Source organism: Vanacampus margaritifer, chromosome 6 (assembly GCF_051991255.1).
Source record: "Vanacampus margaritifer isolate UIUO_Vmar chromosome 6, RoL_Vmar_1.0, whole genome shotgun sequence".
Taxonomy (NCBI): Eukaryota; Metazoa; Chordata; class Actinopteri; order Syngnathiformes; family Syngnathidae; genus Vanacampus; species Vanacampus margaritifer.
Genome location: NC_135437.1, coordinates 23,385,946 through 23,406,728, shown reverse-complemented (window position 1 = coordinate 23,406,728; position 20,783 = coordinate 23,385,946). Strand labels below are relative to the sequence as shown.

Genomic DNA, 20,783 nt, shown 5'->3' with positions numbered 1-20,783 from the left:
CTGATCATCTGCTTACATTGCCTGACTCAAACACAACTTCAAACCATAGAAACTTGCTTTTGGGAGTATCTCTTACGAACAAACTTGGAGGTGAACATTTAACAAAACGAGGGCGGACCCAAATGTACAAACATGACAAAAAGTAGTAGCATCTACTCAGCCACCAATAATGTGCTGTTTGATGTCTTTCTGAAAAAGAGGAGGTTATTTAAAGAAGGCTGCAATACAAATAGCTTGGCTTAAGTCAAATAATCAGCACCTATAAAATTAACCGATTATCATTGAAATGTTTCTTTTTAAATGCACAAAACCCCCACAATAAATAAGATTGACACAGTAGCAGGGACCACCATGAATTTGGCTGTAGTTTATTCATTCATCACGCAACCAGTAGATGTAGCCACAGCAGTATGTTTTCAAACGTGAGAGTGGTTATCTAATTCTATGCAATCAAAAAAGCAAACTAGTTAAAAAAAAAAAAAAAAAGTGGTGCTCCTGATCTGGTCAGGCAACAAGGTTACAGTACGCTTTTGGAGAATTGAAAAACATTTTTTTTTTTTTTTTAGACTTCATTTAAGTGGTCGTGTTAGGTAAATTCTTAGCTAGGGACTTTTTTTATCACCAAAAACGGTACACTACAATGTTTTCTAAATAATAATGATAATAATAATAATTACAGTGCATGACAAGATCTGCCATGGCTTATGAGTTGGATGATGAGAAAAAACAAAAGTGATTGTTCTACTTCAGCACTTAACCTCAGATAGTGATCAAACCCTTTATCACAAGTTTCAAACCTTATATAAAACAACCAAAAGTGAAAATTTTAGACGATGTAGAGACAAGTACTGTACATGCAAAACAACCCAAGACCAACAAAACATCAGATTTCTGTCATCAAATCAGTAAAGCGGGGAAACTTCAAAACAGGATGCAAAGAAAACAATTATTTTGATTACAGTGCACTTTGTGTGAAACAACAAAACAACCACACAGATTGCTAAATGAAGGCAACGGCAGCCCACCGATAAAGGAAGGCCAAGATTACGATACGTAAAAGAAAAAAATGAGAAGGGTTTAAAAATGATTCCAATACAAGAAAGGAAATAAAAGACTATATACAATTGTATGTACATTATACAGGATATGAAAGTTAGCGAGGATAAGGATGGCCCGAAATCTACTGACCAAACAAAAAACTGCATTTTACCTTAATAAATAGTAAAGTAAGTAATTTGCAGTTGGACGGCATCCTACTCTCTGCTGTAACTTTTGCTTTTCATCAACAACTGGGAGCATTCTGCAAGTGGCACGTACAAACAAAGTCTATGCACTGAGAAAAAGTTGGAGTTGTCTTGTTCTGTCTCAATGTGGAGCCACATACACGAGACAAAACTGACCCGACTTGCGGTGAGGCAGGGCAATTACCACAAACTGTATAATGCAATGTTGCCACAGTACACCGGCAACTCTTGAAGGGAATGTGGCGGGACAATTATGGCCAAAAGTCACCCCCCCACCCCCGCCAAAAAAAAAAAAACCCTCCTCCATAATATATACATGAATTGTGTCCCAACATCGTGTTTACAAATCACCTTAAGAATACCACTGATTTAAATACAGCAGAAAAGAAGAGTCTGCAGTACGACCTTGGCAGGGGGAGGTCAGACTGCGCCTTTGCACGGGTAGCTCACAACAAGATCTGCTTCACCAGCCTGCTCGGAAGAAGCTCATGTTGGCTTGATGCAACAAAGACAAAAACAAATGTGTTTGGCAAGTGTCCTTTCTTCATGTCCAACAGTCTACAACAGGGCCCAAAAAGACAGAGCATAGGAAAATATACAAACTCTTAGCTGGTGATGGGTCTCGTCTACAGGTGTACATGAACAGATCTATGTGACCGCACATGGCATAGTCCAGAGAGGTCCATCTATGGGTACGCTCTAGGTTGGCTTCATGTATTATGCGTCGAAAACAAGCAGTCAAACAACTAAAAACTGTGAGTCTGTGTACATCTGTACTGCCAAGTTAAAATCCCAGAGAGTAAAAGAGGCTTATAAATAACAGGCAGTCCCAGACAGCCCAGCTACTGCTACACAAACGTCCTGTTAAAAGGGGGAAGTCAACGACAATAATATGTTTTTTATGCAGCCCCACTCGTCTAAAAATGCTATTCTGGTTTATATTGCGTTAGTGGAATATGAGTTATGCAGCAAAATCCAGAAGACATCAATGTTGCTCAGGTCTCAGGTATCAACCAATCACAGCGCAGCTTCAGAAAACAGGTGAGCTGCGATTGGTCGTTGACATTGATGTCATCTTCGGTCGACGGCAAGTGACAAAATGGCCGCCCCCTGAGATGGATAAAAAGGGCTGGGTTATGCTTCGCAACTCAAATTCCACAAATGTAATTCTATCAGAATCTTAGGTTTAGACTCTTAAGGTCACATATAACGTATTATTGTCGAGAAACGTTTAAAGGTTGACTTCCACTTCACTAAAATGATGCGAGCTGATCAGTCTGTACACCGACCAATAAAAAAAGGGACTTATTTTGCGATCACTGTTAAATCCTCCTCCACAGATCCCAAACTGTTTCTCAAATGCCATTCCTGACATTCATCTTCATATAAACACACAGTATATGAAAGTGCAGATGCCTGGAAAAATATGCACTGTATATTGAAGCTGGTAAAACCCTTTTTTTTTTTTTTTTGTCTTGCATTTGAATATGTTTGTAAATGAGGAGCAGGCACAGTCTTACAACTTGTAAAGCCAGAGCCGTTCCCAACCGAAGTCTTGGAAAAAGAGGGACCCCCGGCTATCAATCTGGACAACGCAAGTGGGGACTGAGGAGACTTAAGAGGGAAAAGAAGTCCATTTGAATAGCTACATCTTGAAATAGGGCAGAGAAGAGCTGGAATGTAAGCACTTCATCACATAAGAGATTCAACATAAAAAGAGTGGAAGGTCTTTCCCACAAAACATCACAGCTGGCGTATCTGACAACATATTACAAGAATATCGGGAGAAAAAAAATATCAGTTTTGTTACAGTATAGCAGGTCCTTGAACATCCTCTGATCACATTAGCAAAAAAAAAAAAAAAGGTCCACTATACATTGACAGCAGTAGCGAGGGAAGCAACAAGGTCCATAAAGCTTTCTTTGTTGGAAAAATTGGAACCTTCCTTCCTGGTGATGGCATCGTTGTATCGTCTCCTCACACACACACACTCAACGCACGTGTTAAAGTAAGGATGATTGCCATCTGACATCCTGGTCTCATGATGAAAATATCAGATGATGCAACAAAAAGTGAACTGTTTCCGGAGTGGCTATGCTTGCGGGAAATCGAGCTCCCCATACAGGTTAGGCCGGCACAGTCGATCACCAGGCCTCTGTGTACCGAACATCGACATCTTTCAGGTTGGGCAGTTTGGCCTGGGGGGGGGGGGGGGGACAACACATAAAACTCATAGTGAATATTGCACACGCAACTTCAAACACCCTTTGAAAAGCTTCAATTCATAATTAAACACAAGTTTTTAGACAAGATTATAAAAGCTGCAGAACAAAGAGCATCAAGCTAACAAACACATTGACAAGCAAAAAAACAACAACATGTTGTTTCCCCAAGCACAGTTTGATAAAACTCAATCAATGTCAAAAGAGTGCGACTTTTATTGTCACTTGTAATCAAACTTAAGGTAAGAGTGTTTTGTTTTACAGTAGACACCCACAAGTCATTCGCGGGCAAATAGTGAAAACTAGCGATCGGGAAATGAAGCTTCATCAACCACTTGCGATATTTTCTTACTCCTGTAGATGGTGCTCTTGATTTAACTCATTCACTGCCATTGACGGCTATAGACGTCAAAAATTCATTTAAACTATTTCTATTAGTTAAATTTTTTTTCCCCACTTTTGTTAACAAGAGTGGGAAAACCTCAATTTTTTTATTGTACATTTAGAACAGATATAAAATTTGTGATTAATCGTGAGTTAACTAGTGAAGTCATGCGATTAATTACAATAAAACATTTTAATCTCCTGACGCCCCTAATTTTTAATTTAAATCGCGCCAGGCGATTCATTTTTTTTTAAATTGTAATTAATCACATGACTTCAATAATTAACCCACGATTAATCACAAATTTTATATCTGTTCTAAATGTACAATTAAAAAAATGAGGTTTTCCCACTCTTGTTAACAAAAGTGGGAGAAAAAAATTAACTAATAGAAATATTGTAAAATAATTTCTGACGTCTATAGCCGTCAATGGCAGTGAATGAGTTAAATCAAGAGCACCATCTACAGGAGTAAGAAAATATGCTCTGATTTAACTCATTCACTGCCATTGACGGCTATAGACGTCAAAAATTCATTTAAACTATTTCTATTAGTTACATTTTTTTTCCCACTTTTGTTAACAAGAGTGGGAAAACCTCAATTTTTTTATTGTACATTTAGAACAGATATAAAATTTGTGATTAATCGTGAGTTAACTAGTGAAGTCATGCGATTAATTACAATAAAACATTTTAATCTCCTGACGCCCCTAATTTTTAATTTAAATCGCGCCAGGCGATTAATTTTTTAAAAAAAATTGTAATTAATCACATGACTTCAATAATTAACCCACGATTAATCACAAATTTGATACCTGTTCTAAATGTCCAATAATTTTTTTTTTTTTAGGTTTTCACACTCGTGGGAAAAATGTAAAACTAATAAAAAATAGTTAAAATAATTTTTTGACGTCTATAGCCATCAATGGCAGTGAATGATTTAAAGATGCACGAGCCCTCATCTTTACATCAAGAGCATCATCTAAAGGAGTAAACGAAAAAATCCCTTCATTTTATCATTCTTCATTTTCCCATCACTAGTGAAAACCCGTGTATAATTGACACCCAGTGAAATGCATAAAAACCCCAAACAAAAACAAAACACTGTTATACGCGTTTTCTATTAAAAATGGGGAACCCCCACTAAAAAAACTATTTAAAAAAACTGCAATTGGAAAAAAAACATGAATTTGCAATTCCATATTTACATATAAACAATAGTTATTTTTATATTTGTGTTACCATTCGGAATGTTAAAATATGAGATTGGCAGACACCCTGTAATGTACAAATATGACCAATTTTTTTTTTTTATAGATTCATAACAAATTTCAATTAGAGGAAAAAAAAATCCATCAACTCTCTTGGACACTTGAACTATATCTCAGATGTGTCATAAAACTGCCTTTCGCGGCAGCCGTGCAGTATTGCTGCCACATAGTTGGATATTTTTAGAAAATAGGTTACATACATTCGAGTAAGCCGGTGCAGAATGAAGCGCATAAGGTAAGTGTGTACAGATTCATTTCCCCCTATTACACTGCATAGTCAGCTTATTGTTTTATTTATTGCATCGCTCAGAAAAAAAAAGTTTGTTTCTACCTTATTCCGTTTTTCAGTAATCAACAATAGAAAATGGTTAGTTTCACCTCTGTTTTGAAACAAACGTCTTTTAACGTCTTTGGCACTCCATAGGATTTTACTAAACGTTATTTAACGTTTTTTGGCAGTCAAAGAGTAAATAGTTCCACTGAGAATATGCAGTCTCCTGGTTGCTGTTATTAGTATAGCGAGCATTCAAGATAAAAGAACCAGAACTTTACAAGTAATTTTTATTCCTTTTCAGGATCTTGTTCTTTTCTAAATCTCCTATTTGGAGTTTTCTGACCATTCATGCAGTTGCTTTACCTTGACATTTGCAATTACACAATTTCCCCAGAAGCTTTTTGGCCCCTGTGACCAAACGGCCCCGAGTTGGGGGTGGTCCCTATCAACTTGTGATGGCCCAAGGTATGAGATAACAGGAAATCATAGTCAAAAAAGGGTAACAAAAAACATCCTGAGGAGTGGACCTGGCTTAAAAATACATGTCATAAAAGCCTTTATATGAAAATGACACAAAGTCAAACATTTTGTCGTTATCAGATTTATGTCTTGTATTTTTACCTTGAGGTCCTCATATGTGTCCGCTGTAAGCTTGGTGCTGTTCATGTTCAGGCTACACAAACTCTTCATGGCTGAAACAAGCATATGGATAGAATTTGTAATATATTCACACATATTCTCACGGAATTCTTGGAACAATAGTAGACAGAGAGTCATGTGCAAGCCCTATTTTCTTACAGCTGAGAGCCAGTAATCCAGCATCAGTGACAGGAGTCTCACACAGGTTCAACACTTGAAGGCAGGCCAGGTGCTCAGACAGCAACCGCAATCCTGCATCCCCGAACTGTGGAAAGACATTAAATATCCATATGGTATTTTTCTGAATCTGTTTTGTTATCTGCATTTGACGACATCACAAAAATAGAGACGTTTTGATTGTTCCCCTAAGGCGCCATATATTGCGTAATGTGTATCAATCGCTAACTTCGCCCTCCCATACTATATACGTTCTGAGCACCATATTTGCAAGTTATTTCATAATATAACATTGGCCCATATCTGCCGCTACAGTGTGCAGTTAGCCATCAAGGTTTGCATGCAACACGATGGCAGACTGGACGGTTTCAATGCAAATTAGCCACCTACAGACGCTCCCCTACTTACGAACATTCGTGTTACGAACAACGGTACTTACGAACATGTCTGCGCGCTTGCGCGCATGTCAAAAAATGTTCGGAAAGAGATGCTGTAAGTTCGATTTTGTATTGCGCACCTTTTTCCGAGTACTGTAGTGCTTCTTTCCGCCGCTAATACCGACGCTTGGCGCTGTGAGAGCTCACCCAGCATTGGAGGCTCAGCAACGTGTCGAGGAGGAGGAAGAAGAAGAAGAAACGCCTGTCGCTCATAGATAAAGCCATCGCACTCTTCGAGCAGCAAGACCCAAATATTGAACGTTGCACAAAGGTTGCAAATCAATTGAATGATGCCATACAGTGCTACCGCATCATTTATGATGAAAAAAGAAGAAAACTGTGCAATCGTCGTTAGATCGCTTCTTTCGGCCAGTTTCTAGTAAATTCTCCAAGGAAGATACTCATCAACCGTCATCTTCTTCTCCGCGACCCTCAACTTCTTCCTACATTGAAGTTACGGAGGAGGAAGTAACTTTTGAAGCCGATTCCAGCGACGGCGAAGAACCTCTCATGATATAAAATCCTCCTCTTCCTCCATCAAATCCTTAAGCATCGAGTACATCTTCCAAAAGTAAGTTAAACTTCATTTTATTTATCTTATTACGTACATGTACATACTGTGTGTGTCTCTCTCTCTCTCTCTCTCTAACATACGTAGTACAGTACTGTATGTATTCTCTGAAGCAACTTACGAACAAATTCACCTTACGAACGATCGCTCGGAACGTAACTCGTTCGTAAGTTGGGGAGCGTCTGTATTAGCAATTACTAATGTAACGACTACTAGCTGCTAATAGGCTCGTGGACTGGAATCCATGCGCCGACCCAATTCAGACACCACTTAAGGGAAAGTTAAGCATTTATTACGTTCGCTAGCCCGCCAACCAACATGCTAGCAAGCTCATGAGCTTGTTAAACCGTGGCGAGGTCGTCCAAGACGCTACACACTGTGTGCTGTGGTTGCGTACATAATAGAGGCACTTGGTTTTTGTGCCCAGCGCAAGTATTACACAAAGCATGATCAAAATCTGAGCAGTGGCAGGTGGCAGTGGTATTTTCACAGACGCAGGCCGCGTAGCGCAGTAAAAAGCCCGTTTAGAAGGAAGAACTCCATGAGTGGATGATGTAACATGGCCAGAGAGATCATAGATCTGTGCCCCTGTATAGTGAAAATTGTGAACTATTTCACGTGGCTCAACATTCTAGTCGAATTTGTCATATTTTGTATAAGCCATATCTCACAATGGAGGTTTTTATTAACCACTCGAGGAAACAAGGCTTGGCAACGTGGGCGTGACATATCCTGCATTTGCTTAAATCCAGCTTTAAAAATAAAAACGTGACAGTAAAATTACACGGTTACATCCCAGGATGTTTTAGTGTATTGCATCAATGATAACTGCGGACAAGAATAAGTTCTGTTTATACACGTCACGAGCTAAAGTTAGCAACATCCACCCAAATGAGAGGCAGTTAGAACTTGCAAAAAAAAAAAAAAATCAAAAATCACCATTGTATTATTGTTACAAGGTAGGATTTCTATTCAAGAAATGTTAACTAACTTTCTAAAATATAATACAATATAAAAACATATATATATATATATATATATATATTTTCATACACAGGTGTTGAGTTTATTGTGCAATAACTTAAGTTAACCTTACCACAAAACAAGCAAGATTGTAAAACGTAGCAAAATGTAATCAATGTTATTTATAAACTGGATTGTTGAATTTTTGTGTATTCCTCTCTATTGCATTTTATGGTATTCTAAAGCCTCACTAGAAAGTTAAAATTGAAGCTAGACATCAGACCCCCTCCCCTTTTTAAAGCAATGTTGTATTTAACGAGTCTGTTAAATAAATATTAATACATGAAAAGTAACACAAAGCAAGTAAATGAACTACAGACAGACAAAAAGCAATAGAGAAGAATTCTCAAAATTGTAGCAATCCAATCTATAAATAATCATTAATAGGCTATTTGAGGTCTTGCTTTGTTCTTTAGTTAATTAACATTGGCTAGAAGAGGATTTAATGTACCCTTCTGACTAGGGGTGTTAGAAAGAATCGATTCGGCAATATATCGCGATATTACAGCACGCAATTCTCGGAACGATTCAATATGCGGCCGAATTGATTTTTAAACATACATTTTTAATGGAAATATTCAACAAAACGTCTTACTTAGGGTTAGGATTCACACATTAAGCATGGAAGAATGTTATATTACTGGAACATTAAGCCATAATATTTGATTTCAGTGCTGTTCAAACATGAAACAGACTGCAACCTGTTTGCTTAAATGCAGTGGCTCAGTTATAAGCCAAAATTTTCAGATAAATACATTTTCATACAAATCTTACAGTGTACATGTAAACGTTTACTGATTAGTATTTTCTAAATTTGAGCAAAAAAAAAAAAAAATCGCAATAATCAATTTATAGATTCATATCAGGATTAATCGGCATTGAATCGAAACGTGACCTATGAATCGTGATACGAATTGAATCGCCAGGTATTAGGCAATTCACACCCCTACTTCTGACAAAAAACCCCGGCCATAGTCAGGTCTCCCCCCTAGTAAAATCATGGTCCCATTTTAAACAGAATATTATGGAGGATGTGCACATACCTGTATATTCAATTGCAGCACATTCGAAGCGGGTTAGGGCAAACAAAGCGTGGCTTTCATGAGTTTGCTGACTTCCCCCAAGTTATCGGAGCCATCCATTTCTCGATTTGCCTTCCACTACCTTACAGTACTACGTCATTTTTTCTTATAATTGAAGTGTCTGTGTGCCGCTCAACATGGGAGTTTTTGCGGCTTGATGAAGTTGTGAGATTTGATGGCCGAGTTGTGCGCGTGTACCTGAGTGGACCACAGGTTAAGCTGTTTGAGCGAAGGCAGCTTGATGAGCTGCTCGGCACAGGCACTGGTGACATTGGTGAAGGCCAGGCTGAGATTCTCCAAGTTCCCAAAGGAACCTGAACTCAACAGGCGAGCCAAGTCTGCATCCTAAAACATAACAAAGGGTACATTCATTCAGGACAGAGTGGCTAAGAAGAAAGACACTGGAGCTCATCACTGTTATCTCACCGTGGACTTGGAGGGGAGAGTCAGGCGGGTGGGGCCTCCTTTTCTTTGCTATAAGACAAAAAAAAAAAAAAAAAAAAGAGGGCGTCAATACACATGACCTTGCAGGAACATTTTCAGGCAGCAGATGGTGTGTGTGAGTAGTGTAATGTCTAAGTAAGGAAGTTGACACTTTTGAGTAATAGGGTGTATTATGTGGAAAACTGGTGGTGCTAAATGTTTGAATCATACAAATAAAGTGTTTGTTTTTTTTACCCATCAGCCACAAATGCTGAAAATATATAGTATGTTGAAATTTGTTATTCTTGCCGTTAGTGTAACTGCTTCAAAATAGAGTCAGAAATAACATTCTACAATTATAAAGAAGCATGCAACTGTTTACAAAGAGGAGCAAAGGCAGATACTCATGTGCCCACTTGTTTAGCTACAATTAATAGCAATGTCAAAATATGTCCCTTGAAGGATTTTAGACTCTTGAATGGTACGTTATATCCCGGGAAAAACAATTAAGATCTCCACTCGCTGAGATGACCAGATACTAAATAAGGTCAATTGGTGAAATTTTTACGTTTTAGTATGTGGTCAACTTTGAGCAGAACACAAAACTAGAATGAATAGTAGCAGCAATAAACAGTGAAACGCCGCATCCTTGCTTGCATATTTCCCCCCCTCAATATTTTAAAAATATATTTTATTTCCATTTTCCATGGAAAACGCATATGGAATGTTAATCAGCATTTATTTCTAAAAGAATGTTAGGGGTTTAAAGAAATGTGGTTTTTCCACCTCAATGCAGTTCAATGGGCGTCAACAAACCGATTTTTGTATTCACAGGTCATTGTATATCTAGCCATTCGTTTTCTACCACTGATCCTGTTCAGAGTCATGGGTGAGCTGGAGTCTACTCTAGCAGACTTTGGGAGACGTGCTTTCTGAAAGTTTGACTAATACCAAGGAAAGTCGACTAGTCACAAGTCAGGCCACCAAAAACATTGACAATTTATTTAATCATCGTTTCTTTTCCTGACGCTTTTTTTTCTCTCTCTTTGAACTGCCTCGCTTCCCGGGAAGCTGCCTGTTGTTGACGCACATGTGCCATGGAGGTAATCCGGGTCACCTGTGATGTAAACAGAAGTGCTAGGGCTACTATTGCATAATGGCTAACCGGTGTTGGCAACTAGGGTTAGACCGGGCCGATTATCGGCGCCGATATTCAGCATTTTGACTAATATCGGCATCGGCCATTTTGAAGAGTTACATGGCCGATAATAGATAATTTAAAAAAAAAAAAGGGTCAACTTCAGGCAACTAATTTAAATGTATTTAGTATTTTATTTTTATTTTCAAAGATGCTGCTGTCGCTGGGAACTCTCTGCACTAAGAGAAACTAAGATAAGTACAACTTTAATTTCGGAATACTTTATTCACTGTTGAAAAGTGTTTATTTAACTTTTAAAAACATACTGCCACTGGGAGATCCCGGAACTTTTTGTTAGATTTTCAAAACGAAGATGTCTATTGACAAAGATTTTTTTTTTTTAACTCCAATATTTTAGGAACCCTAAAAAGTCACTCGATAAACATATGCTTTAATATTTAAAGTAAAAGTAAGAGCTAGAGTTTGTATTTTTTGCAAATTTTGAAGCCAATATTTTATCTTTTAATGAAAATGAATTTCAACTCCATGACTACCATCGGTCCATTGCAACACAGCTTAGAAGTTTATTTTTTATTTTTGTTGAAAGCACAGTGCCTTCTATTCCTATTTTTTTTAGTAACCCGTTAGCATTTTAAAAAAAGTTTCCAAAATATTTTTATTCAAGTATTTCTGTTTGCATTTATTAATAGTTGCATAGCATTTATAGTGCAAATTTTCATGGTGTAGTTTTTGGTTTCATTTTATACAAGCTGCAAACTTGAATCAAAGTCAAATGTACTATGATCTTAAATCATTTCAGTTTGCACATACCTTTAAGAATATCCAGCTGTAAGATAACAGTTATATGTTGGCATGTGTGTCTTTATGTGCATTACTAATAGTAACTCACTAGTTCTTTGAGCTCCCGCTGTCGGTCGCAGAGCTGTTCGTACATGCGCAGGCCAACCTGGGTGCTCTCCAGGGTGGAGATGATCTGCAGCTGGGTGTCCTTGTTCTCGATGATGTTGTACTCCAACATCAGACACAAAATCTGGCCACACACGCACACAATCAAATTTTTATAATAGATGGCGCTCACGAGTGAAGACCACCACGGTCGAAGTGCACTGGAAGTGAAAAAAATTGAATGAGGAGAGCTGCTCCCATTGGATGGCAAACAAGTTGGCTGCTTCCAAAATGGCGCAAGCGCTCTCTTCTTATTGAAAAGAGAAAAAAAAGAGCAGCCATGCGCACAGTCCGACTGTGCTATTGTGTTACATTTGCACTGGGCATAAAGCTAGGGCCTTAAGCATTCAAACAAATTCCTCTCATGACGTCCCTCTTCTAATTACAGAGAGAGAAAGAGAAGCAAAAATAACACATTTCATTTAATAATCAATGACCAACTGCTTTTCATTTTTATTTAATCAACATTTTTTTTTTTTACTTAAATTCAAACTGTGCATAGCAGCAAACTGTATTTACCTCCCTAGAAAGAGTAGTGACTATGTGACGAAGTGATGCCAGATCCACACAGTTGCGCGTTTACTGGCAAAAACATCACATTCGAGCTAGCATGGTTTGTTAAATAAATGAATCAGTCAGAAGTGCAACTCTGTTAGGCTGTCAGCAAAAGTGTGCATTGTCATTATTAAATTCATTTAAGTGCTTTTCGAAAGTAGTTAAACGGCTCTTGACATGGGACACTCACTTAGCGGCTAGCTGCTAGCCACTACACGCTAACGCTGTTAAGATAGCCGCCACCCCACTATGCATTGCTGGGAACGATTTAAAAAATAAATGCGTTTCAAGGCATTGAAGATATTCTTTGGTAAGCTAAGGTATATTTTGAAGTCGCCTTCTCATCACATGACCAACATGTAAAACATTAACAAATATAGCTGCGGCTATTCATCCCAAAGATACACACCAAATAAACAGGTACACGAGGCGGGAAAAAATTCCTTTAACAATTATTAGTTTTTTTTTAATCGAGGTATTCAAATTTGTCCCATACCCCTAGTAAGTAGATCCTTTTTGTTTTGTAACTGTTGACTGTAAATGGATTCTATAACCTGAACTGTTGCAAAATTGAGGAACATATTCACTATCATTGACACTTATTAGATTGCAGCCCTCCACCAAGGCAAGGCAAAACAATCCTAAACATGCCATTCTGGCTCGTACTGAAACAAGGCAACTCTCTCAAACGAGTGTTGTTGCGTTTTTTCTCACTAATTCAAGTGGGCTGTAGCATTGTAAAGTGACAAGAAATCCCTTTAATCATCACCAAAACTCAATGAGGTCTTTGTTGGCACAAACGTGATTAAAACAGCCATTTACGACTACTTTAAATAGACCAAAAAAAAAAAAAAAAAAAAGAGTCTACTCTAAACAATGACATACCTCCACCATGGTCTGGTTCCCGCGCAAGGCCAATAGCATGCAGGGGCCAAGCTTGTTCTCAGCCAAAGAGAAGAGGAACTTCTTAGTCTTATAACAGGAGCCCATCAGGATATGCACCTGGTATAGAAGAAGAGGAAGAGGAAGAGGAATTGGACCATTGATGACATCCAACTAAGGTTAACTGTGTCATCGAGAGGATGTACACCCACCATACTGGCAAAAAGTTCTCCATCATCATCACAGGCCACACCTCCTGGACTATAGAGTTGAAACCAGCCATCTTTTCCTGAACGCACGCTGAGCAGGCAGGAATGGACCTAAGGTACAAAGGAGTTGTTCACAAGTGTGCTCTGGAGCGTTGAGGGGCTTGACACTTCAACAAACTCTCACCTCCTGCCTTGGATCCTCTGCAAACCTCTGAATAACATATTTCAGTTCCCTATTCAGACGAGGAGACACAATGTGAGTAAGGTAAAAATCAATATTTTGCGATCCAGTGATGCTGTACGCGATACTTACTTTGTGAATTTGGCATGTGCAAGGGCCCTGTAGAAGAGGACAAATGACATGTCAGTGTCTTAATGATCGCATTGTTGAATATTTTGAATAGTTTATCGTATTATTCATACATCACTTGAGCTCACTGCACTATATTTGGTTTGAGCTGAACCTTTCACATGGCCACTGATGACACAGCTCTTCTTTGTTAATTTATCTTAGAGGAACCACTCAACATGCTGTCAGAGGTCATGTTCTACTGGTTATTACGTTAGTCCTTGAGAACAAAAAAAATATTGATATGGAACGCTATCTATACAAGATAAGAAAGTCATTTTTTGTAATCGTTTGTGACGCTTATTCTAATCAACTGGCTTCGATAATATATTAAGTGATGCACTCAAGGGTGGTTTTCCATGTAATGTGAAAGCCATATAACCTCGGTGTGCTATAACCTGCATTAACCAAATCATTTTTAGCCTAAACAGCTCTGTAGCTACGCAACACAGTAGGTAGGTTCACATTGTTGAGTAAGACATTGGACGCCAGCTCACTTTTTTAACTGACTGCCTTGCTCAATTTAAAGGGAAACAATGGAGCCGCTTCCACTGGCCGAGAAGCAAGTCGGCTATGTTCATAACAATTGTTAACTTTTTTTGTCTCAAAAATACCAACAGAAAGAAAACTCTACCCATGTGCAAAGTTTGCGCTAGACTTGTGCGGGGTGTGAAAACAGGGTGTGAACGAATCCACAGTTCCTATTGGTGAAGCAATCACAAAGGACAAGCCGTGTTGTTGAGCAGCAGTTGACACACAAACACTTAAGCAACAGCTCGCCCCAAAAAAAACACACTCAGAAAGTGAACTTCTCTCACTACATACTATAAGTACTGATTCGAGCGCCATTATTCCATAAGCGGCTGTCTGGCGCAATTGCCACTTCCTTAGTAATAATAACACATTTCTACCCAGCATGCGGTTAGCTAAAAAGCCATGCCTAAAACACGAAAAACGCACCTGCCCTGGAGAGAAGAGCTTGGTGTTATTTAAATTCCTGAGTGTTATATTATTTGTTGTTTTCGAGCTACCATAGTAAGTCGAAACGCAATTGTAGGGTTTGCCTCTGAGCTAGTTTGCTAGCTAACGGCTAATGCAGCACTGTTCAAAAGCATGCGACTGATTGGCAGAGCAGACAAAGCACATTTTATGGGATGAGGGATTTAGTTTTCATGATTTTAGAGCCTGATTTCATTTGTTTATTTTCTTCATTCACATTAGGCAGATTTGTTAGCATCAATCTTATCTGTGATGTGTAAAATTTATTTAAAAAAAAATATTTTCCCGGTCTTTAAAATGTTACATCTGTTTATGATGAGACTGAAATTAATTAAGTCACTTTACAGATACAATTTTCTCTGGGAAACATTGTTTTGAGATTAGAACAATGTGAAAGAACCAGAACAATATCGCATTTAGAGGTCCTACATTTTTGGAATGACTTTGATACGTCTTTGCGAAATCTATCCTCTTAAACTGTTTTTTTTTTTTTTTTTAGTAATTGAAGCTACATTTACTCATATCCTGATTTTTCATAATTATTTTACATTTCCCTCTTTGTCCATTTACAAGGAAATCACAAATCAGTTTTTACTGCATGTACTTCTTATCCTCTATTCTTTCTCTTCTCAATTCAATTCATTTTGTACAGTTAGTTTTTATGGATTTTATTGTCTATCTAGAATTTGTTAAATTTGATATGACCCTTTGAGTGTGGAGCGGAATCTTGTACAAGCCATTTCGGCTTCATTCCCTCCGTGCACTGTTTTTAAATTGGGCTAAATAAATAAACCAAACCAAAACAAAGTCTGAACAGATATTGTGCCTGCCTTCGGATCCATTGTACATGGCCGTTACAAAATCTTGTTTATCGCAATAATGTCAGTGTATGCGTGTTAGCATGTGCATTGATGTGCCTAATTGTATCCTGAGCAACAGGATACTTGGGAGTATTGTTGTCTTTTCCTAATGACGCCTCAAGTCATCTACGGGGCAACAATGGTGTAGGTGAGTTGCAGGTCATCTCATCTCCATTGCTTAATGAACCTCTCAAGAGCTGCTTCCAGAAATGGCTTGGGGCTACTTCAAGCATATTACAGTATGACAGACTCTCTGGGGAACGAGAAATGAACTCTCCAGTTCGCGGAGAGAGACAGCGTGTTGTTGAGGGACTTCAACCAACGTCAGCATTCAGGTCCCCATAGGAAACAACTTCGTCTTACCTTCCCAAAGCAAGAAAGTATTGTTAAAATGGACTGTGTTGTTAGTAACAATGTATAATTATGTTTAGGCTGGGGTTATTGGACGGGAACTAACTTAATTGTTTAGCATTCAAAAATTGGATTTGATGAAGGCTCATGTCTACATGTCTAATGCGTTTTTAGATAAGGAAAATATTTATACTGTGCTTTCTAAAAACAGAGCAATAACATACATATAATGTTAAGAATTAAACAGTTTGTGTATCATGATTAAATACTTCAAATGAACTAATTGTGGCGCTGCTCCTGGTGTGAGTGCCTTGGCCACCAGGGGACAGTATAATCAGTCATGCAGACCAAAAAAAGAGTTTCACATTTACAGTACTGTGCTTCAGTAAGATGCAGTAATATGTCAAGGGAAAGAAACAACAGGTAAAATTGTATTTTAATGGCAAATTGCCCAGCCGTATTAAAAGCACTATAGCCTATAGTGCACTGTATTTCTGGGACTGAAACCTCATTTGGCCTTTGAGTATTTTTGATCAACTATGGGGAATATTAAATAAATTAATCAACTGTTGTTGTTGTTTTTTTTTATGTCATATTTGTATTCATTTGAGATGACAGACAGTAAGGTGGAGATGAAGTCTGTGTGTTCCCCTCGTGCTTGCTTGGGTTTCCCTGGATTTCGGCCACATTTAAAAAAACAAGCACGTTTGGTTAATAAAGACTGTAAATCATCCTTTGTTGTAAATGCAAGGCGAATGGTTGCCTGTCTAGATAAGCCCTGTGATTGACTCCAGCTCACTATGTGCACTCCGTTTTGCCTCACTTTCTACAAGATGCAATTCACAACATGGTTCGAATTATCAATGAAGTCTTACTTGCGGCACAACAATAACCGTGAAAAATAAACCACAGTACTTGGCTAAATTCATTCACTGTGCTGACGTGTCCATTTTAACGTGTGTGACGACTCACTCTTTTGGAAAAGGGATGGGCTGCAACAGGCTGGCCAACGCAGGCCTCCAGTCGTCATAATCCGACCTGACACACACAAAGACAGTCATTAGAGGAACAGAGATAAAGAGGGTTGGACGCTGAATAAGTAATAACAAAAGGTGTGGTTGAACACGAGCCGCTGAGATGACGCAAGCCCACTGCTGATTTAACAGAAGGTGTCTCGCATTACTGGGAGTGAAGTAACACCAGGTTCTTTTTAGTTAACAAATGATGAAGTCTGGTTGAAGGTCAGCCTCTTCAATGTGGTTACAAGACCTTCACTTTGAAAGAAAGTCACACGTAGCAGCTCCACTTTCACGTTGTGTGATGACATTCAGCACCGTCCGACCCATTTTCACTTCATTACTTCAGGCATACCCATATGTCACCTTCACTGAGTAGAAACCACTCTGTATTGTCTCGGTATTTCATACTGTACATAAACACTAACCTAATATAAGAGCTGTACCAAAAAAAAACTTTAAAAAAATCTACCTTCACAAATCAATGTGAAGTTTGTTCGTCATCAGGACCCATTAGATAAAAAAAAAAAATTGCTGTACAATGAAAAGTATATATGTTCAAATCTGGTGAGGTTTTGTTTTTTTAGTCTAAAAACTTTGGAAGTCGTAATTGCTTTTTAGAGTCAATGTTTATGATTGTAGTTTGGGGGTGAATAGAACACTAAAAGGAAATGTGGGTCATGTAGGTCAAAGTATTACAGTCTTCAGTATGATGCAGTCCAGTTTTGCATCACTGGAAACTAAAACACCTCAAAAATAAATATATTGTTAAATTCATTCATTTTGACACTGGCATCCATAAACCTTGAAACACTTTTGAGGCACTTGTATCATCTTTCACATCAGGGGATAATATGAATGTCTCACATGCTACACATCTTTACAAATACAAAGAGGCGGATTGTTTATTTCTCTTACTCATGAATTTGACGTTTAGCTGTGAAATGACAGGAAAGACGGGGGGAAATGAACAAACTAAGATTTAAATGTAATACATTCTTCTTGGTATTGTCATATGTGTTGTAACCAGTGGATATTTTAAGGTTGAGAGATCTCGCAAAAGAAGTTCACATACCAAAGTCAAACATGAAAAAATGTGAACTACACCGAGATATTTTCAATTTATTAATCTGACCTGGCGTTTTATTAGGTTATAGATAACTTACTATGACAGCTTTTTATAGCATTGGACTATGTGATAAATGATTTACTGATCAGCATGTGTTTTGCAACTTTGACAAGGTGGGGTTCTATCCACCTTTTTTCTTCTTCGAATTTTCAAGAATAGCAAAAAATAAACCTGAATGGAAATGCTAAAAATTCGGCCTAAAATTTATAAAAAAGTTTTTACACTTTTAGTGGGTCAAATTTCCAATGTAGCCATAGAAGGAAAATGCTATTTTTGGCTATGGAAACTGGTTGCGCAAATAACAATGACATAACCGGATGCACGTGACATCACAAGAATTTTTGTTTTACGTCACCCACATATTGTAGAAGTCATAAAAAATGGCGGCGGATGATAAAGTAAGGTAATTTGGAGGTGACGAAGAAATTGAGATTTGTTGCCATTTGTTGACAGTCAGTCGAGTGTCTTGTGGCAGAGACGCTGTCATATGACGTCATCTCATGCCGCAGTCTCCTCTCCTCTCAATATTCGCAAAATTATAAATGAAAATGGTTGCATGTTGGTTTTGCGCATTTTCACTCAATTTGCTTAAAAATGTCCAAACATTTGATTGGAAACCCCATTCCTTTCCCCAAGGTCAGTGCAAGACTCACAGCATCTTCAGGATAAGAGCGAAGCATCCAAGCACACGGTCCGCCTGCGCAGGCAGCTGGATGGACAGAGTGTTGACGGCCGGGCTGACCAGCAGACAGTCGATGAGGTTGGGTTCATTGTCGTGTTCGGATTTCCGCTTTGTGTTGGCGGAATTGTTGTTGCGCTCCAGTTCCACCAGGATCTCGCTGGAGTTGACAACAGATGGAGGTGGGGAGAGGGGCATGCTAGGAGTTGGGGAGCATTTGGGGATTGATGACGGAGGGTTTGGAGGAGCAGGAGGAGGTGGCTGAGGAGGACTGGGGTTGGGGGAGAGGGGGAGCAGGGTGGTAGAAGGTGGCGTTGGAGGCTCGGGGCGCAGCAGGCGGAGGGGCATCGGAGGCTTGCGGTCATTCTGTTGCTGGCAGCCATTTCTGATTTCCTTTAAACTTGGAGAGTTGTCGCGACTGGAGGGTAGAAAGGCGGTGGGGGAAAAAAAAAGCAAAGGTGATGGAGATGAACCTCCAAGAATGAACATATGCACACATATAAACAACAAATAGGTGAGACCATTGAGCCAGGGGAGTAAGTACCTTGGGGGGGGGAGTTTCCGAAAAGGAAAAAAATAAAAATGATGTGTTATTCTCTGGGGTGAATGATGTTGGCAACGGCAATGCTAATGACGCTGATTGTGTGGTTACATCATACGAGGTGTATTTTGGTCAATACAAAGCCTCATGGAAAATACTTGAGTGACACCACTTAGGGGCAAGCTAAACATTGTAAAAACATGCAGATTAGGAATAGGCTAAATTGCCACTCAGTCCATTTTGCATCTGAAAGGCAGGTGCAAAACAGCATCGTGCATGCAAAATGCAAGGTGTCAGGAGAACTGTTCGGCTTGCGTATATATATATATATATATATATATATATATATATATATATACATATATATATATATATATATACACATATATATACATATATATACACATATATATACATATATATATATACATATACACATATATATACATATATATATATACATATATATATATACATATATATATATACATATATATATATACATATACATATATACATATATATATATACATATACATATATATATACATATATATATATACATATATATATACATATATATATATACATATACATATATATATACATATATATATATACATATACATATATATATACATATATATATATACATATACATATATATATACATATATATATATACATATATATATATACATATACATATATATATATACATATATATATATACATATACATATATATATATACATATATATATATACATATATATACATATATATATACATATATATATATTTTTTAGGGGTGTTAAAAAAAATCGATTCTGCAATATATCGCGATATTACAGTGCGCAATTCTCAAATCGATTTGATATGCAGCCGAATCGATGTTTAAACATCATTTTTTTAATGGAAATATTCAACAATATGTCTCACTTAGGGTTAGGGTTCACACGTTAAGCATGGAAGAATGTTAATTAATGGAACATTAAGCCTTAATATTTTATTTCAATGCTGTTTATACAAGAAACAGATTGTTTGTTAAATACAGTGGCTCACAGTTGTAAGCCTGAAGCTTCAGATGAATAAATATATTTTCCTAAAAATCTTACTGTGTACATGTATAAGTTTACTGATTAGTATTTTCTGAATTTGAGTAAAAAATAATAATAATAGCAATAATCAACTTATAGATCCACATCAAATTGAATCGTGACCTATGAATCGTGATACGGATCGAATCGCCAGATACTAGGCAATTCATACCCCTAATATATATGTATAAATAAACACAATAAATTTTTTTTAAATTAGATTAATCACATTTTAGAATTTTGATTAATCACGATGAATCTAA

At 37.7% G+C, this 20,783-nt stretch overlaps 1 protein-coding gene across 2 annotated transcripts in view; it reads right to left on the bottom strand.

Moving 5' to 3' along the window:
- Positions 1–340: 340 nt before the first annotated feature.
- Positions 341–20,783, bottom strand: part of cmip (c-Maf inducing protein) — a 55,749-nt gene continuing 35,306 nt past the window's right edge. For both annotated transcript variants that reach the window (XM_077568522.1, XM_077568523.1), the window contains 12 exons: positions 18,855–19,298; positions 17,029–17,094; positions 13,811–13,837; positions 13,682–13,730; positions 13,501–13,608; positions 13,292–13,408; positions 11,796–11,936; positions 9,751–9,798; positions 9,523–9,669; positions 6,194–6,299; positions 6,017–6,087; positions 341–3,442 (listed from right to left, as the gene is read on the bottom strand). In XM_077568522.1, coding sequence (XP_077424648.1) covers positions 3,389–3,442; positions 6,017–6,087; positions 6,194–6,299; positions 9,523–9,669; positions 9,751–9,798; positions 11,796–11,936; positions 13,292–13,408; positions 13,501–13,608; positions 13,682–13,730; positions 13,811–13,837; positions 17,029–17,094; positions 18,855–19,298 — 1,378 coding nt within the window. In that variant the 3' untranslated portion in view covers positions 341–3,388. The remainder of the gene's footprint in view (positions 3,443–6,016; positions 6,088–6,193; positions 6,300–9,522; positions 9,670–9,750; positions 9,799–11,795; positions 11,937–13,291; positions 13,409–13,500; positions 13,609–13,681; positions 13,731–13,810; positions 13,838–17,028; positions 17,095–18,854; positions 19,299–20,783) is intronic.